Raw genomic sequence first — 19,499 nt, 5'->3', positions numbered from 1 at the left:
TAAAAACTAAAATACCATCTCTCTTCATCATGGAATTTTTGTTTATATTTACTAAGTTATGGAACTTTAATTATTTAAATTCAGAGGTTAAATATGTAATTAACAAGTTTTGAACTTGTTCTCAGAGATGACCATTTGGAAACTAATGTTTAAATTCTGTTCATATGTATGCTGATTATTCAATTTGGTTTCTTACCTCAAGCTTTTTTTTTTGCAAATAATTCCCATATTTAGCAGTTCTCACTACCATTTATTTATCCCTTCATGCAGTAAATATCTGTTCAGTGTCTGCCAGGGCCAGGCCTTGTTGAAGCCCTGGGGATTCAAAGGTGCATCGAATTCCCTACCCTTTAGAGTCTTACAATTTATAGGGAAAGACAGACACGACGTCTTAGCAACGTGATTAATGCTGTTATAGGACCAGTATAGCAGAGTAGTGAAGAACTTGGGCCCTGGGAAGAAACTGGCTCCTCCACTCACTATATGGCTTTGAACAAGTCATTTACCATCTCTGTGCTTCATACGTTCTATGTGAAATGGAGATGAAAAAAGTGCCTATCTCTCAGGTTTTCTGAAAGACTACACGTCAGCAAATGTGAAGCCCTTGGGTCCGAGTCTGCCGTGTAGTAAATGTCCCATCCGTATTCACTCATACCATGAATTTAACAGGGATGAATTTAACACTGTTGTGGAACAGAGAGGAGGGCTTGCAGAGTGGTGACTTCCAAGCAGATGACTTGAGGTGATGGCCACTGAGACAGGAAGGGAACAGGGAAGGGTGGTAGCAGCTGCGGTTTTAGTAGAGTGCTGTGAGCAGACCATGGTGGACAGGGAGTGGAGGGAAGGGAAGTGCGTTGGGAAGGCAGGCTCTCAGTATGTTTACAAGATGATGAGAAATGCGGCAGTAGGAAATAAATGCTCTGAGGAATGAGATAAGGAGCTGCTTGGAGGCACACAGAAGAATTACCCAGCAGTGCTGGGAGCCTTGCCGAATTTGGAACAGGGTTTGTGTCGTGGTACTGGTCCACATAATGGTGAAATGTCCATCTCACAGTATTCAGCTTCCTGGGTGTCAGGTGAGGCGGTGGACATTTGGGACTACCCCTGCTGGCTCACCGGTGCCCTGCCTGCTGTGATGGAGGCCCACTTTCTCTGCTTCAGGCCTCTTCAGGATTGGGAACTGGTCTTATTGGGAGAGACCCAGATCCCATTCTCCTGCTGCCTTTCCAGTCAAGATCCATGGGTTTGATTTTCTGACTCCTTGATCATTTTTGTGACTCTTTAGTTCCTCTCCACATTCTCTCCAAATACCTGTATAACTGGTGTTTCATTAGGGGCTTGAGCCTACGGTTCCTGCGTGTTGTATTCCTATATATGTGTCTGGGATTCGTTTTCCCTTTTCTGCTTATAGGGCTTCGTTTTTCCCTTCCCAGGTTAAGTCTTATTGGCATGCCAGAAATGATCGAAATGCACATTAGCTCTTCTTGCCTGTAGCCATTTGTACATTTGCTTATTTTTCCCCCTCCTAACTGTATTACCAATCCAAACTTTTATTAAGAACCTTCCAGTGGTAACACTCAACTAAACTCTTGTGGATTACAGTGATGAATAAGACATAGTTCTCAACTTCAAGTGGACAAAAGAAACTATGTATAAAAATTTTAGCAGGCCAGAAAGGGAGGGCTTTCCTCTTTATTCTCTTTGTTTCATAACATTTCACTTACATCATTCTGAATTTAGACTCTATTTCTATTGCCCAGCCATATTCTTTTACCAGTTAACAACTTGTCGATATGCAGTCACAGCTAACAATGGGGCTTAGGAATTTATGTTTTACAAGAAACCATTGTGAATGGTTGCCCAGGCCAGTGATTCATAAGCTGGGGTAGGTGAAAAGAATTATCAGAATCATGGGGAAGAAGAGCTTTTTAGAATAAACTCCCCCTGCTCCCCCTGTGATTCTGACTTGCTCCCCTCAGTCCCTGCTATTATATTGCAGATAATTACTGCGAGAGATTCTGTAACTGATGGCAGTGGGTCCTCTCCCTCAAGAGTATAGGGAGCAAAAGGCTAGAAGTCCAGTTATAGCCAATTGGGCACACACCTAAAACATACTGGACCTAAATCCCTCTTTTCCTGCCACTGTGTTGTCATAACAATATTCAGGTATCGCTTACCCACCCCACTGTCACAGCTCTTACAGCACCCGTGCCTGATCTGCAGCCCGAAGTCAGAGCCCCGAAATCTCACATATAAAGGAACAGCATAATGAATAAATAAAGGGGTCACTGAACTGATGAAGACTTGGACAAACAAAAGCCATGCCTCATTTCCACAAGTAATAGTCAAATAACACGCAAGTGATTTTTGAGCTCCTCAAGCTGCTTATCAGAATGCCGGAACAAAGTCAAAACATTTAAATGTACAATTATCTTTTAAAAATGTATCAATTACATGTACATTATCTTTTAGATTCCCAGAGAAAACTGCCCCCCTCAAATGTGATGCTGATTTCGAATTGAAACCTTCATTTCCTGTTCTCTGGTGTCTCCAAGATATTTAGGAAAGCTCATGAGTGTTTTGAAAACTGGGTTTTGAAGGGGTACATTAGCATTCCCCACAAGAAAGGGCGTATTTAATTTCGCTCAGTGTCTTCATGTCCTTCCTCAGTAACCCTTCGGGATTTGGTATTTCAGGGCATAAAAAATAACACAGCGTTCCTCAACCTCAAAGTCAAAGCAGTTTTTCCTCAATTTGCTAAAATGCTGTAGAGAACAGAAACAGAATTCATTGATGGATAGTAATGGTCTAAGTTTGTATCACGTAGAGAACTGTGTTGGAACAACCCTTTCTTCCACTGTCAGAATTTCATTTAATGAAAAATTTCCTCTTTTTTTACAGACTCTATTTCTCCATGCAAGCTCGTGGAGAAACTGATAGAGAAAAGTTGCTGTTAGTGTATCAGACAAATGACCAAATAATAAATGGACTTTTTCCTCTGAACAAGGACCTCGCATTAGAAATGGCAGCTCTTTTAGCTCAGGTAACTTCCATGTTATATGGAGTAGTATTTTGTAAAGACAAAATTACTAATTTCAACACTGAACTAAATGTCGTAACACAGTGTACTTTCAGTAATTCTTTAAATTCATTTTGCTATGATTAACACCTTAAAAATTACGCAGGCGTTATAATTACAGTTTGACTCCGAATTGCTGACAATTGCAACGCTGTGGAATGGGACAGTATTCCATAAAGGAAACCTCGTTTCGTAATTATCTTGAAAGTATGTCACCAGGCTTTGCGTTTAGTAAAGGCATTTGAGTGCACAGCTATGAGGCTAAGGATACCATGTTGCCATCGCTCAGGAATGTAGCAAGAATCAGTCTTGTAAAAAGCTGAAGCACTTTCTTTTAGTTACTTATTGCATCAATTAGGATTAAGTTCCGGCTTCTATAAACACACACATGCAAATTAATGACGACGATCAAAAGAGAAGTATATTTGTCTCTCACATAGAGAGACAGGCACACCAGCACACCTACAAAGTCATTAGGGCCCAAGGCTTTATCTTGCTCTCCATTCTCTTATCCCTAACATGCCATCCTGGAGATGTGACAGCTCCAGCTATTACATCAGTCTTCCGGGCATCAGAATGGAGGAAGGGCTCAACAAGGGCATGTCCTCCCACCCTGGAGAAACTTCCCAGCAGTTACATAGAGTACTTCCACTTAGGTCTCTCTGGCCAAAACTTACATAGTCACATGGCCTTCCAACATACAAGAGAGACTGGAGAATGTAGGTTTAGCTGGGCAGCAATGAGCTCAGACAAATGCAAGGTTTTTACTTCTCGGAAAGAAGGCGAGAAGGACCATCAGAAGCAATTCACAGTCTCTACGACACCTGAGTCTTTGCACAGGTTAATTCACGGAAAATGGGACAGCAACTCTGTGATATGTCATCAGTTTGTCGCCTTCTCAGTTGGCACACCGTCCCAGGACATCTTATTCATTCTTTTCATTTTATCTACCACCTACACCAAAGATCCCCCAAATTTTCTCTCCAGTTCATACTTCTTTCATGGCTTCCTTAAATTCACCATCTCAAGAACGGACCTAACCGTCTTCCCTCACGTTCAGTATTTTCACTGGGATACTCAGTCCCCAAAGCAGCATCAGACCCAGCCCTTACCACTGACTCTGCCCCCCCACACCCCCACCACACCCATCACATTGCCCAATGTACCTCTCAGACACATTTACTCTGCTCACTTGTCTTCATGCTTTCCTCTGTTGCTCCCACATCCTGACCATCATCACATCTGCCTGCTCACCTGTATCAGGCCTCTAACTAGTGTGTTTTCCTCTGGTCTGGTCCCCCACAAATGTATCCTCCACCCAGATGCTAAAGGGATTGTTCCAGTTACCTATTGTTGCATAACAAATGACGCCACGACTCAGTCACTTCAAACAATAACAGTTTAGGCGGGGATGTGTTAGGACAGCTTGTCTCTGCTGCATATGACATCACCTAGCACAGCCTGAAGGCTGGTTTGGACTCTACAGCTGAGGGTTGGAATCATGTGAAGGTTTGTTCACTCACCCATCTGGTGGCTGATGCTGGCTGTCAGCTGGCACACCTGCGAGGGGTCTCCCCACGTGCTTCCTCGCAGAATGGTGGTTGGGTGGCAAGAGCAATATCCTAAAAGAGATAAGAAGGGGAAGCTGCCATTTCTTTAAGACCTGGGCCTAGAAACTGCCATGGTGGCTTGTTATGCAGCACTAAGAAATGGGATGAAGATACAGCAAAAATGTGAATCTAGCCATGTCATTCCCATGTTTACATGGAAGGACTTTCATGCTCTAAACTCGGCCTGCCTCTCCAGCCTTATCTCTTAATACTCCCTACCTTGGACTTATGCTGCAATAAAGCATACACTATGGTTCCCTACACTGTTCCCTGACTTGCATATGGTTCACTTTTTCTTACCTCTTAGGCTTTACTTGTCATCTCTACCACCGTCCCTTGTTAACTTCTGCGTATCCTTTAATTTTTCATTTTAGGTGTCATTTATTCCGAGAACACTTCCAGAATTCTGCCTGTGTGGGCTAAAGTTCCCTCTTGGGGTTTCTGTAATGTCCTGCATATATCTATTACCATGCTGACCTCAGTGGTTTATTACTGGTTTGTTTCTGCTCTGACCACTGACTGTGGCCTCACTGAGGGCAAGGGCTGTCCCTACTCATCCGTATCACTCACCCAGTGCCTCACGCATGCATAATCCATTCTCCAGAAAGGTCTCGAAGGAGTGAACAGGGAATAATTTAGTTTACTTCTATAAAAATTTTATGGTCTAAAGCATGGAACACGATACTGAGTGTTTTCTTTCTGCAATTAGTAAAAAGCTGAGGAAAAGAGGAATAGGTCCCATATTTTCTTGGAGATAGGATTAGGAATGATTTCCTATCATATGCCATTATAGGTTTCAGTTCTCTAAAGGCACAGATTCTTTGTTAAAATCAGTCTCGTTTTTACTAAAATTTAAGTTAGTCTTCTCAATTTAACTTTTACTTTAGTCAAGAAAGCTTTCCCAAGGAAAATTATACTTTGGAGACAGGTACTTGTAACATTTTTTTTAGGTGAATTTGAGGAAAGGCTAGAAAGGTAAGACCATACACCTAGAAAATTCTGAGCACATTGCCAACTAGAAAGTATAATCTCTACATATGTAGAAGGAAAATTAAATAATGCCTCTGATGACTTTGACTCAGAGTAGTTTTTGTGAAAACTAAATGAAATAAACTAAAGAGATGTGAGCCCTGTAGAAAAAAAGGAGTTATTTCTGTTGTCCATTTGAACATTTGTAGGTCCTTGTTGATATTCTCTCTCTTAATTAGGAAATCTTGGCGCTGACTGTTAATTAGGTGTACATAGTGTCTGATAAGGCATCATGTTGGTGGGAGGCATGTCGGGAATTATCTGAGTTGACTTTCAGTTATTCTCCAAACATTTGTTGTGTTCATTGTGTGCCACATAGCATGCCAATTACCAGAGAGGGGAGACACTAAGCTTGGAGATAACACTATTGGGTTCCCTAAGAAGCAAGGTTTCCTTGAACAGCCTACTATTTTTTAAACTATTGTTTGTCCAGCTGCCATATCCTTGGAGGTTAAATCCTGGTCTCAGGTTTCACAGGTAGCTGTGCTGAGTACTACCTGGTGGTAGGTGGGAAAAATAAAAAGCTTGCTCTGGGAGAAGGATTTCAGTATGTTTGAAGAGAAGATGGACAACGTTTATTTGGTGTGAGGAAATTAGGAAGGATACCTGACTAGATAGGAGATAGGGATGACAACTGAACAGCAAAGCCAAGCCAGGAAACCAAGTAAGAGACAGGAAACCAAGAAAGTTACAAGAATAGACTGTAAGGATGAAGCTCACCTGAGGAATCTAGATAGTCACTGGTCAGATTACGAGCTAGACAAGGGAAGCCACAGCGGTCAGAATCTCCGAGGCTGGATGTGCTAACAGCTTACCTGGAGGCAGAGGCCTTTTTGAAATGGAGACCTGGGACTTTCTATGAGACCATCCCCGTCTTGATGGAACCCTCCATCTGCTTATTGGAGAGGGCTATAGATAATGATGTGAATGTAGGACTCTCATCTGAATATCCCCCACCCCATCTTGCTCCTTGAGTCCTCCTTTGGTACCCTATACAAGGCACTGCCACAGTTTATCATAAGTATTTGTTTATACTTCAGTCTCCCTACTAGACAGCAAACTCTTTGAGCATAGGAACTATGCTCAACTTTTTTCTTTCTCACATCACTTAGCCCACTGCCTGACATGTAAATGGGGACTCAGTATAGGTTTGGGTGAATGAATGGGTGGTGAGTGGATGGAGACATGGATGGTGGGTTGTTGGATGGGTGGGCAGGGAATGGCATCTTTGTAGCCTGTTACTAGAGAGAAGGATTGAACATTCGTTCATTCAGGGAGAAAGGGGCTCTATTCCCAGGAATATCAGAATAATAAAATGAGGGGATGAATACAGTAACATTTATGGAGAAAACCTAGGAGAAAGGAATGAGAATATAGTTCTTTCTCCCATCATATTCAGAAAAGACCCTTAAAAAGTCCAAGTAACACTTTCGTGAGATTTCTTTTATCTTTACAACTTTTGTTGTCTTTCATTTTTAACTTCTATTTTGCTTAATTATCAATTAAAATAGTACCTTAAAATGAAAATTGTTTTCCTGTGCTGTCATAGGCAATAATAGAGCAGTGTGTTCTTTAGCAAATACTACTAGATGGTGATAGTAACCTAAGTTGGTGAATGCAGAAACAGAACTGAAATGTTTGTTATAGATGTTTTTCAAAATTTGCATTCAAGTGTACCTCAGATTTTAAAAATAGTACTTACATATGATTATACATTCCATAATCACACAATCATGACAAGCTGATTTATCTGTTATGTGTTATAGAGAATGTTTATTAAGAATAAAGCTGATTTTCTTTTTTAAAAGTCTTTTCAATATCCTATATTTTTTCTTTTTTGGATTTCCAATTAGGTAGAGATTGGAGATTTTGAAAGACCTTTTTCAACTCCAGCAGGGCACGTTACTAATCAGTGCAAAGCAAATCAAACTCTAAAACAAGTGATAGAGAAATTTTATCCTAAAAGGTATAGAGATGACTCCTCTGAAGAACAGTTAAGGTAAGGAACTACTTGCAGCCCTTTAAAGGCAAAGTCACACTTGTTTTTGGTGATATTTTCCTGTTGTACATGACCTTTTTTTCAAGACCTTTAAATAGTGTTGAATCTCAAGAGGTTTATTTAAGCTGGACCTAAAAACTTTAGAATGTAGGCTTAAAATTTTTTTAATAAAAAAGAAAACTTACTTTAATTTAGAAGATCTCCTTTTCATTTGATCTTATTCATTCTTGTCGAAATTAATCCTGCTAAGAAATAAAAGAAAAAACTGGCCAGTCGTATCTTTAATTTTATGAAATGTTTACCAATTTTTTTTTAACCTCTTAGGATATTACACTATAAACAAATTGGACTAAAAATAAACTATCTTCTCACATTAAATATTTTAATATAAAGTTTTTTATTAAACTTAACTAATTTGAAATTTTGATTTTTGAGAGCATATAAAGAAAAGCTATAGATAAAACACAGGGGCAAATCCGATTCACCATAATTTTTTTCAGAATAGAAACATTTGAGATCAGTCTTTAGTCTATATAAATTAAGTGACTGTCTTCGTGACTTATTTAAGAGGTGTCTCCTGCATCCACTATTTCTCCAAGCCAGGAGTGGTAGTGCCTAAAATTCCACTGTTAGGGATTCATTCTTTGGTCTTGACTTCTTGTGCTTTTCCTTAAAAGTGAAAGTTATTCCCATGAGAAATTAAACTAATTTACACTAAAGCTTGACGTTAGCTCATCAGATTTTTAAAAATGTACCTGAAGTTGGTGGTAGTAGGAAACCTATGTCGTACTGAGAGCACTAATACTGAGAATTTGGTGAAAGGAATGCTACAAAGAGGACAATGGGTGACCAGTGGTGAGAGGAGAGGGACAAAATAACAGCCTCACTTAGTTATCCCTGGGTCCCATTTGTGCCTAGCATTGGCTTAAGGAGGAGGATGCACTGTTTATGTTGTTTGCTTTTGTATTTTTGTTTTTGGTCTTTTTTTAGGCAGCTTTGCCAGCGACTGTCAACCAGATGGATGGCCCTCCGGGGTCACAGTGCTGCCGACTGTGTTCGAATTTATTTGACAGTAGCCAGGAAGTGGCAGTTCTTTGGTGCCAAGTTGTTTCTTGCAAAAGTAAGAAAGAATGGAGGGACTATTCAGTCAAATAAAACAGTGGTAACAGTAAACCCAGGTTTATATGTTCAGCTTTTAAAAAGAAAATAAGAAAATTCCCAACAATTTAAAGAAAACAATAAAGGGACACTAAGGAAAGGGCAGGAAAGCCATCAGCTTCTCTATCTTTTCTCCTCTGCTCTATGTTCTCCTGTCAAAAATCATTTCTTACACTCACTAGACTCATCATTAGACTGAAAACAACGGAAGAATTCTGCTTTCTTCTCTCCATTCATTCATCCATTCACTCTTTTATACATTTTCTCTTTTATACATTTTCTCATTTAGTTAGTATTTACTGAGTTCTGTTTGTCAAACACTGAGCTAAGTTCTAGCGATACACAGCCCGTGGTTCCAAATGGGTTGTACTCAAACTTCCAGGAATTCACAGTCCAGTGTTACAGTAGACCTGGAAACACCCACTATGTGGTGAATATGGCTAAGAGTGCTGCAGAAACACTGAGGATGGAGAGACAAACCCTGCCGGGGTGTAGATTAAGTAGTTCATCCAAGTGCACATGTTAATTAATGGTAGTTTGGGGTCTCAAACCCAGGTCCCCTCATATCAGATTCACTGCTGTTTCCATTATACCACAGGGCCTCTTCTCTAAGTGAGATATTTAATAAGCTGTTGTTTCAAATGTTGCATTGCCTTTAGGCTGAAAAATATCTTTAATTTTGCTTAGCATTTATGATAGAGTGTATTTTCACCTCTTCATAGCCCATAACTCCATCATCGCTTGGAAGTACTTTCCTGTGGCTGGCTGTACATGAGGATGGTTTAAGCATCTTAGAATACAACTCCATGGTAAGATTAAATCCTAAAGTTCTGCATTGAGTCAACTATTTAACATTGCTCAGTGTGCCATAAACAGAGGGTAATGACACCTTAATCTGATTTTGCTCATACACAGAAAACATTCTTCCTAATACTATATAATGTGTAATGATCACAACTAATCTTTTAAAACAAGATAGACAGGTTATATACAGGCATACCACAGAGATATTGTGCGCTTGGTTCCAGACCACTGCAATAAAGCGAATATCACAATAAAGCAAGCCACTTGAATTTTTTGGTTTCCCAGTGCATATAAAAGTTATGTTTATACTACACTGTAATCTATAAAGTGTATAGCACTGTGTAAAAAAAATTGTGCATACCTTAATTAATACTTTATTGTTAAAAAATGCTAACCATGATGTGAGCCTTCAGCGAGTCACTATCATTTTGCTGGTGGAGGGTTTCACCTTTAATTGGTAAAAAAAAATGCAGTATCTGTGAGGCACAATACACCGAAGCACAATAAAATGAGGTATGCCTGTATCAGGTATGAGAAAAATATGAAGATACCATGACTAAATTGCAATCATAGTTATATTCATGAAATAACTATTCATATAGCGTTAAGAAGAAGGTTTCCAGTGTAAAATGAAAATCTTTAAAACAATGTTAAAGTAGAAACTTTACCAAAGTTTAGGTTCAGTTTCACTAAAGCTTCTATAACAATTTCTATCATTTCCCTTAATACCATTTCTCAGTTCACCTGTACACATACAGTTTCTTAGAGCACATACATGATTAAATATAAAGTCCAACTCTGCTTTCTATATGTTCATTTACCTGAAATGTACTTTATTTTCTGTAATATTTCACATGTCATATTGCTTAGCAAAAATTTTATTCTTTTGTTTTGTTTTGTTTTTTTTCTTTAACCTGGAGGGCAGCAATTGCTAAATTCACCTGGTAGGTGTAAGGCTCTTCTACCTGTGGATATTCAGGGATCACTGAGAATGTTTTGGAAACCAAACTACCCCTTAGTGTTATAGTAACTGTTTCTCCTTATCATTGCTAAAACACTTTTTTTAAGGAGTTTATACTTTTGAATACCTCCTATTTCTTGAATGGATAACTTGAAAATAGATGATCAAATTAGTGATCTAAAGTCAACAGAAAATTGTACACTCGTATGAAGTTACCTTAGCTAAGTAAACCAGTTGCCTAGATCCTGGGAGACAGATGTACAGGCCTGGAGGTAGATAGACACTGATAGGCTGTAGCTCCTGAGGCATTTAGTGCTAGAATGGTCTTGCAAGCTAATCATTAGATGTGCAGATTCCTTTACTTTTAGGCGGTATATCTTTGAATTACATTTTTAAACTTGTTTTAGCAACACACTGTGGAAAATATTGGCTACATGTATGACAAAGGGTTCATATCCTTTATAAACACGGATGTCTTGTGAAACAATAAGGAAATGATGAACACACCAATAGAAACATGGGCCAAGGCAATTCACGGAAGAAATACAAATGTTCAATAAATGTATTTTAAAATGTTAATGTTATTACTAATCAAATAAATTCAATTTAAAACAGTGAGATTCTATTTTTCACTCATCAGGTTGGCAGAGATTCAAAAGAATGATGATACCCAGTGTTAGCAAGGCTGTGGTGCAGGGAATGTAAATGGGTATAACCTTTCTGAGGAGAGTTTGGAAATATTCTCAAAATTGTCCTTACTTTTCTGAGGTAGCAATTCCAGTTGTTGAGGTCTATAACCAAAGAAATAATTACATACGTAATTATTTATTATGAAATATATTGAAATATATGCACTGGAGTATTGCTTAAGATAGTAACAAATAAAAATGACTTAAATATCCTGCAGTAGGAGTTTAGTTAAATAACTAAAAAATTGTCTCTCAAGTCATTTAAATGATGTTATACAAGTACATTTGTTGTCATGGAAAGAGTTTCACAGTATGTTATTAAGTTAAAAAAAGAAGCAGCATGCATGATACTGTTTCTGTTTGTGTATATCAAAATCTACATATCAGGGTGAAACGTATATATTTGCCAATATTTGACCATTTTTTTACTTTAAAAATGATCAGTTTCATATGGTTCAACCTAATGTGTGTAGTGCGTGTGTGTGTGTGTGTGTGTGTGTGTATCTTAAAGGATATATTCAAAAATATTAACAGTGGTTTTCCATTGGCTGCTGGAATATAGATACTTTTTATTTTCTTCTTGTATTTTCTCATTTTCCTGCAGTGAGTTATTTGTTTCAGAATCAAAATGTATTTTAAATATAAAGGTAAATGATGCCTAAGTAAAATTAGTACCTATTTTGGATCATAATAAATTTGGTTTTAGAAAATAACTTTTGCATTATATCATAGTTAATATCAGCATTTTAATGGAGATGTGTTATTAACCATTTCTCCTCTTTCTTTGAAAATAAAGAGCACATAACATATTTACTTCTTCTCTTTGAAGAGGTTAGTAATCAGCTATGTGTACAAGAGTCTAATGACCTTTGGAGGATATCAAGATGATTTTATGATCGTCATTAACAATACACATTCAAAGGACAAGCCAACAGAGAAATTACTTTTTGCCATGGCAAAACCCAAGGTGAGTAGAAGCCTTTTTACCAACACCAGTTGTTTTCATATAAAACAGTCTTAGGTCCAAATTCGGGCTTAACCTCATCTGTCTACAGTCTTGGTTTCTTCATCTAAAAAAATGGTGTAATGCTACCTTTTTTTGTTTGTGTGTTTTAGAATTAAATGAAGGAATGGCAAAGTATTTAGCCCAGTGCCTGCTATACAGAAAGCTCAACGTGGCCTTGGTGTAGGTCGTTGTCGTCAGGCACTTTATATATGTTATCATATTTACTTGGAGTAATTCACTTTATGGACTCATTAATGGGGAGATTGTGGTTTTATAACCCAAATGTACTTGTTTCTTTACTATTTTTAGCAAACTACCTAGTTTTACTGTTTCTCACTAAAAGCAATAAATAAAATAAATAAAATTTCATCCTAATATATAATTCCAATTTTAGTAAAAAGAATGAGAACTTGATGTTTCTAAAACTTTAACTCAAAATTGTCAACTAAAAGAGACAACTCCATTAGAATCTGAAGCTTTTAAGAAATGGCAAATATCTTTCATATTTAAATCTATACTTAAGTGAAGGCAGATAGTAAGTGCGCACTCAGTACTCTAGTTTAAAGAGTTGTTATACTGAATTTTTTAGATTATTAAACTGTAGTTGACATACCACATCACATTAGTTTTAGGTGTAAGATACAGTGACTCAACACCTGTTTACCTTATGAAGTGAACACCATGATAAGTCTAGTAACCATCTGTGACCATAGAAAATTATTTATTGTATTCCCTATGCTGTACATTACATCCCTGTGACTTATTTATTTCGCAGCTAGAAGTTTGTACCTCTCAATCCCCTTCACCTTTTTCTCCTTTTCTCCTACTTCCCTGCCTTCTGGAAATCATGTTTGTTCTCTGTTTCTATGTGTGTGCGTGTTTTGTTTGGTTTGGTTTGTTTTTTAGATACTGCATATAAGTGAAATCATTTGTCTTTCTCTGTCTGACTTATTGCACTTAGCATAGTACCCTCTAAGTCCATCTTAATTCACATATTCACAATGTGGTTTTAAGATATCTGATAAAGAAGGGAATACTGGTAGCCTGGGTGCTTGCAACTGTAGACCACCCGTGGCCAACCCACTTCTGAGGAGCCTAACAATTCTATTTTTCTTGTTTTAGATTCTTGAAATCACTCTTTTGATCGCCAGTTACATAAACAACTTCCATCAGCAAAAGGCAGCATTTCACCACCTCTCTGCTCCAGCGCTGCTCTCAGCTGGGACTGGGGGACCCCAAGGCAGAATGGTGGGAAGCCAGCCCCTTCTGTCAAGCAGCAGACCAACCAAAGGCCCCACTCTACTCTGAAAGCTCGGGGACCTGAACATTCATTCCCTGTCCCCAAGTAATGGCTGTATCAGCTCCAAATAAGTGCATTTACATCCTGGCAATATGGCACCCACACACTAGTATTCCAAACTTTAAAAATAAGGGGGGTTACTCACTTTTAATTAATTCATAAATATTCAAATGAATGCTAATAGTAAAGCATAAACACAAAATTTGCCCACACACTGATTTTCTTAGATTAAATGGGTTAGAATTTGTCTTTGTTTTTATCTCTCTTCTCCCTTGTCATCAGACACGTCATGCAATATACTTTGTCTGGTGGTTGTTTTTTTCTTTCGTAAAAAAATATTCTGGCAATCGTTAGAAAGGGAGATTCCAAACTCTCATTTGGCAAACCAGTTGATATTAGGAAACGCTCACTGCCAAAAAACTAAGGACTATAATTAAATGTGCTTTTAATTAATGATATGGTGTTTGGAAAGAAAAAGAGTACCCAGTATAAGAAACAGCTGCAGGGTAGTGTTTATGGGTAAACTTTTAGAGCAAGTACAGTAAATCTTTTGGCCCTGTGAATCATTGAGTGAGAAAACAGGACTTAGGTAAGCAGAATCTCCTATGTGGTATTAGAAAGCATAATCTGTCACCTTTTCAGATAACTGGAGCGTAAAATTTAAAACAAGACAGTGATTCCTGATATTTCTTGGTTGTCAACATAGCCTGAATTCACTGGAATAGTGCCTGCGTTTCATTGCATTTGGTGCTGGGTTATCTTGACCTTGCTTTGTTAAATAGTAATATCTTTGAAAACAAAGACAATTCTTAAGGCTTTGCTTCCTACGGTCCTTTTTAACTGTAGTTTGAAAATAAATTCCCAGAAATATTTTTTTAAAGAAAAGAGAAAGTAATATTTCTGTCAAAGGAGGTAAAATTTTAGTTGAAAGAGTCTAGAAATATATTACTTTACTAAGTTACATAAGTGATCAGTAAATTCCAGCATGATTCAGAACAAAGTAATTGGTATTCATGATTCAAATGAAACTGTGATAAGACATGAAAATTATATTATAAAAATGTTTAATTGCAACAGCAATCATGAGTATAGTTAAATCTTATTTATGTATAGAATATTGTATTTATTTTGGGGACATATTTATCACTTTGTGTGTGGTATTTTTTTAAACCAGTTTCAAAAAAAATGGTAGCTGCTGAGTTACTTTGTTGGCAGAGCCTTCATGTTTTCTTTTGCTGCTTTCTCCCTATGGCACTATACTGTTCTCACACTAAGCCTTTTGAAAATGTTCCATCCCGTATTAGTTAGCATCCATAGAAAAGGCCAAGAAATGCACTGCTAAAGTAAGATGTTGCTTTATCGGTAATGACAACAACAACAAAAAAAACCCATACAAATCGATTTCTATGTACTATTTCCCCTAAATCTTTTGAGTCACAACCCCTCACTGCGTAAGCAAATTAGTTTTTGAGAATAAACTGGTTACAAATTTGGGATGAGTCTCAGGAGGCTTTTGGCTGGGATACAATAGAGTATCTAAGTTCCCAGAAAACCATTTAAAAATCATTAGTTGGTGAGCCAGAGGCTTGGCAGAGCCGTCACATATGTGTGAGGACTTTATTCTCAGGCAATCACTAGGTCACCATTTGGTATGCCCCCAGGCCCTCATCTCTTCTTATTTAAACAAGTAGTGAAGGCTGAGCTTAAACCGTAGTACCCTAGACTTGGCATGTATTTTTGATAGAGCAGAGGTAAAATATTTTGATGGAAAGAAATCAATTTTCTGTAACTGATGATGTGAAAATTTTATTTTCTGGGAAATTACTTATATAACCATTTTAAAAATTCAAAGTATGTTATTATGATTGGTTACAAGAGAATAATGTTACATGTTTAATTGTAATATTTGTCTCCTATCATTTTCTTCCCTTTCAATCATAATAAATGATTTACAAAACCCATTTTGAGCATTGTCTTTTGAATAATCTTCAAGAAATACCTAATGTTTTCATTGTCAAAGCTGAGGTGTACTATTAGTGAAAATGGTAGTTATTCCCTCTTTCTCTTGCATTCATGCTTTGTCTTCAGTGTTGCTTTGTTTTATCCATATAAAAAGAAGCTGTTTGGGCAAATTGCAATTTTAATACCTATGTATGTATGCCTATTGACACACATACAATATGTATAAATCATGGGGTTCTCCCATGATTTCATACTAAGCTCCTGAGGGGAGCTTATTTCATACAGGTGAATTGAGGGGATTGTTTTCTAAAAAGTTATTTTAAATGGCTCTGAGTTTGTATGTGGGTCCTTAAATACTGCCACAGCTTGAAAATGAATTTAACTCTCAATTTACAAGAAAAGTTGGTCACAATTTATAAAGCATCTTTGTTCTAAAAATGTGTTTATTACATGGCTGTTTGGAAATTTTTTTCCATAGGAAAAAATACATGGTGGTCAGGTTGCCAGAAGGACACATTTAACCCATAATTGTACTGAAGTATGATCCTGAAGAAGTAATTAGCCTGGGTAACCATATTTCTCTAGAAAAAGTCTTTCAGGGTTCCTAGGAGCCAAGAATACATTTCACCCATCACCCCCCACCCCACAACTGCCATGGAATGTGGACTCCCTCCCTGCAGAGTCTAAGCTGATTTCTGTGGCGCAAAGACTCCAGGACTGTGGGGACTGAGGATAGGGAATGAGGAGCAGGAACAACCTGCGAGAAGCTTCTCTGCTAACTGGTCCATGTAAAAATCAATGCAGGATCTCAAGGCAATATTTACACAGCCATGTTCATCACAGCATTATGTACAATAGCCAGGAGGTAGAAGCAACCCAAATGTAGAATATTATGGATGAATGGATATAATGGAATATTAAGCAGCCTTAAAAAAGAAAAGGAAATTGTATTAATGCATGGTTTTAAAAAATGAGAATTTCAACTTTAAACAAGTTTTAGAAAAAGAAGGAAATCCTGTGTCATATACTAGAACATGGATGATCCTCAAGGACATTATGCTTAACAAAATAAGCCAGTCACAAAAAGGCAAATACTGTACGAGTCCATTCATATGAAGTATCTAAAGTAGCCACAATCATAGAAATGAAAAATAGGAAGGTAGTTCCTAAGGGCTGGGGGAGGTAGGAGGAAGCATTAGTGTTTAATGGGTATATAATTTCCATCTTGCAAAATGCAACATTCTAGAGATCTGTTGCACAACAATGTGAATATACTTGCTGAACTGGCTAAAATAATTAAGAAGGCAAATACAATGTTATGTGTTTTTTACCACAAAAAGAAATTCACATGACTCTTCCTTAATAGTGTCAGTGGTTAGAGACAGCCAATTCCCTGTCTCAGTATGTGGGCCCAAGGAATCCCCAGATAGCGTCCCTAAAAACTGAATGTTGAGTATCAGAGGTAATGACTGGGAAGTTACTAACTTCTGGAATTTCTAGAAAATACTATAGGCCTATCCAACTCCAGTAAGAGTTTCCTTTTATGAAAGTTGGTAGAAAATGAGTAACCTTAGAAAAGCTTAAGGAGGGTTCTTATTAGGTTGGTGCAAAAGTAATTACGGTTTTTGCAATTATTTTTAACCTTTTAAACAGCGATTACATTTGCACCAACTTAATAACTTTTGGATTATACATCAGCTAGAAGATTATTTTTTCCTGGGATGTGGTATCATCAACACTGATGTCACATCCCACTGTTCTACTGAAACTTCTTTATGTAAGGTTACTGTTGACCTCCTAACTGCCAAATCCAATGGTCTGTCTATTGGCTGTTATCTCAAACTCACTATGTCCCGTAAACCTAGTTCCCCTACTCTCTGTCTCCAACAATTGGCTAATAGGATTATCAACTCATCAATCACCCAAGAAACATTGACTTTTGTCCCTTTTACCAAGCCCCCACTTTTATAGACAGCACTTTTTGTTGTAAATTCCAAAATGCAACTTGAACTTAGACCAAAAGGAGAAAATTGCAAAAATACTAGGATGTCTTACATAACTAAAGAGAGAACTAAACAACCAAGTCATAAGAGGGGTGAGGACACAGAAAAGCCTCAGGGACAACTGGAACCATGAGATATGTGCCAGTACTTTCTCTTCATATTGCTCGGTGTCTGCTTCATGCTCTCACTACAAAATAGCTTCTTTATTTAGAAAAAAAATATGCCACTTTCCTCTAGAGGGGGAATGACTTGATTTTCCCAATTCTACTTGGAAAAAATCCCCCCCAAAAGGGCTATCATTAGCCCAATTCATGTTAGGTGTTTACTCTGAACCACCTCAAACACTCAATATTAGGAGAATACTTAAGTATTATTTAAAAAATCTATGCAGTGGATATTATGCAGCCATCAAAGTTATGTTTATGGGTTTTTTTAAAAAAATTGATATGGGGAAATACATGTCAAAATCAGATTTTTAATTAACTTTAGAAATCTCAACTCTATAAGAAAAAAGTAGAATGAAATACACTGAAACGTTTAATAGTTATTACTTCCGGGGTTTGCTTATTTACTCTTTTCATTTTTTCTGTATACTACTTACTTTCCTACAATAAGCTTATATAACTTTGAAAACAAGGTGAAAAATGTACAAAATCTGTCACTTTCTGGGTTATTGTTAATAGCCTCCATATGGACATCCAGACTGAAAAACATCCTTCATGCAGCTGCAAAAAATTATCTCATTGAAACTCAGGTCTAGTCATGGCACATCCCTATTTAAAATCTTACTTGGGCAAGGAAATAATATATGTACAAGCCCAGGAAACACAGAGAGTCCCAAACAAGATGAACCCAAAGAGTCCCACACCAAGACATGTCATAACTAAAATGTCAAAGGTTAAAGACAAAGAAAGAATCTTACGCAAGAGAAAAGTAGTTAGTTACCTACAAGAGAGCTCCCACAAGACTATCAGCTGATTTCTCAACAGAAACTTTACAGGCCAGAAGGGAGTGGCAGAAAATATTCAGTGATGAAAATCAAGGACCTCTACCAAGATTACTCAGCAAAGCTATCATTTAGAATTGAAGGACAGATAAAGAACTTCCCAGACAAGAAAAAGCTAAAGGAGTTCATCATCACCAAACCAGTATCGCAAGGAATCTTACAGGGACTTCTTTAAGACAAAAATAAAAAATAAAAAATATTAAGAATAAAATGGCAATAACTACATATCTATCAACCATTATTTTAAATGTAAATGGATTAAATACTCCAATCAAAAATATGGTGGTAGAATGGATAAGAAAACAAGACTCTTACATACACTGCCTACAAGAGACTCACTTCAGATCGAAAGACAAACACAGACAGAAAGTAAAGGGATGGGGAAAAGATTTCATGAAAAATGGAAACTGAAAAAAAAAAAAAAAGCTGGGGTGGCAATAGCTATACTAGACAAAATAGACTTTAAAACAAAGGCGATTACAAGAGACAGAAGAGGACCCAGTAACCCACTTCTGGGTATTTATGCTAAGAAACCAAAAATGCTACTTCGAGGGGACGTGTGTATCTCTATGTTCATTGCAACGTTGTTCACAATGACCAAGATATGGAGGCAGCCTGGGTGTCCATCAATGGATAAATGGATGAAGAGGAGGTGGTACATACGTATAATGGAATATTGCTCAACCAGGAAGAGAATGGGTTCTTGCCACCTGTGGTGGCATGGATGGACCTGGAGGGTATTAGGCTGAGTGGAGTATGTTAGACGGAGAAAGACAGATGCAATGTGATTTCACTTATATGTGGAATCTAAAGAACAAAGTAAATAAACAAACAAAACAGAAAGGAACTCACAGATGCAGAGAACATTTTAATGGTTGCCAGATGGGAGAGGG

The 19,499-nt window shown here is 37.5% G+C and overlaps 1 protein-coding gene across 3 annotated transcripts in view; it reads left to right on the top strand.

Moving 5' to 3' along the window:
• PLEKHH2 (pleckstrin homology, MyTH4 and FERM domain containing H2) overlaps positions 1 to 15,596 on the top strand; it is a 91,816-nt gene extending 76,220 nt beyond the window's left edge. For all 3 annotated transcript variants that reach the window (XM_081067927.1, XM_081067928.1, XM_081067929.1), the window contains 6 exons: positions 2,902 to 3,043; positions 7,572 to 7,717; positions 8,708 to 8,837; positions 9,598 to 9,684; positions 12,159 to 12,296; positions 13,458 to 15,596. In XM_081067927.1, coding sequence (XP_080924053.1) covers positions 2,902 to 3,043; positions 7,572 to 7,717; positions 8,708 to 8,837; positions 9,598 to 9,684; positions 12,159 to 12,296; positions 13,458 to 13,643 — 829 coding nt within the window. In that variant the 3' untranslated portion in view covers positions 13,644 to 15,596. The remainder of the gene's footprint in view (positions 1 to 2,901; positions 3,044 to 7,571; positions 7,718 to 8,707; positions 8,838 to 9,597; positions 9,685 to 12,158; positions 12,297 to 13,457) is intronic.
• The last annotated feature ends 3,903 nt before the right edge of the window (positions 15,597 to 19,499 follow it).

This window comes from Rhinolophus hipposideros (assembly GCF_964194185.1).
Source record: "Rhinolophus hipposideros genome assembly, chromosome: 12".
In the NCBI taxonomy this organism is placed as follows: Eukaryota; Metazoa; Chordata; class Mammalia; order Chiroptera; family Rhinolophidae; genus Rhinolophus; species Rhinolophus hipposideros.
The sequence above is the reverse complement of the archived record's forward strand: the minus strand, read 5'-3'. Positions and strand labels throughout refer to the sequence as shown.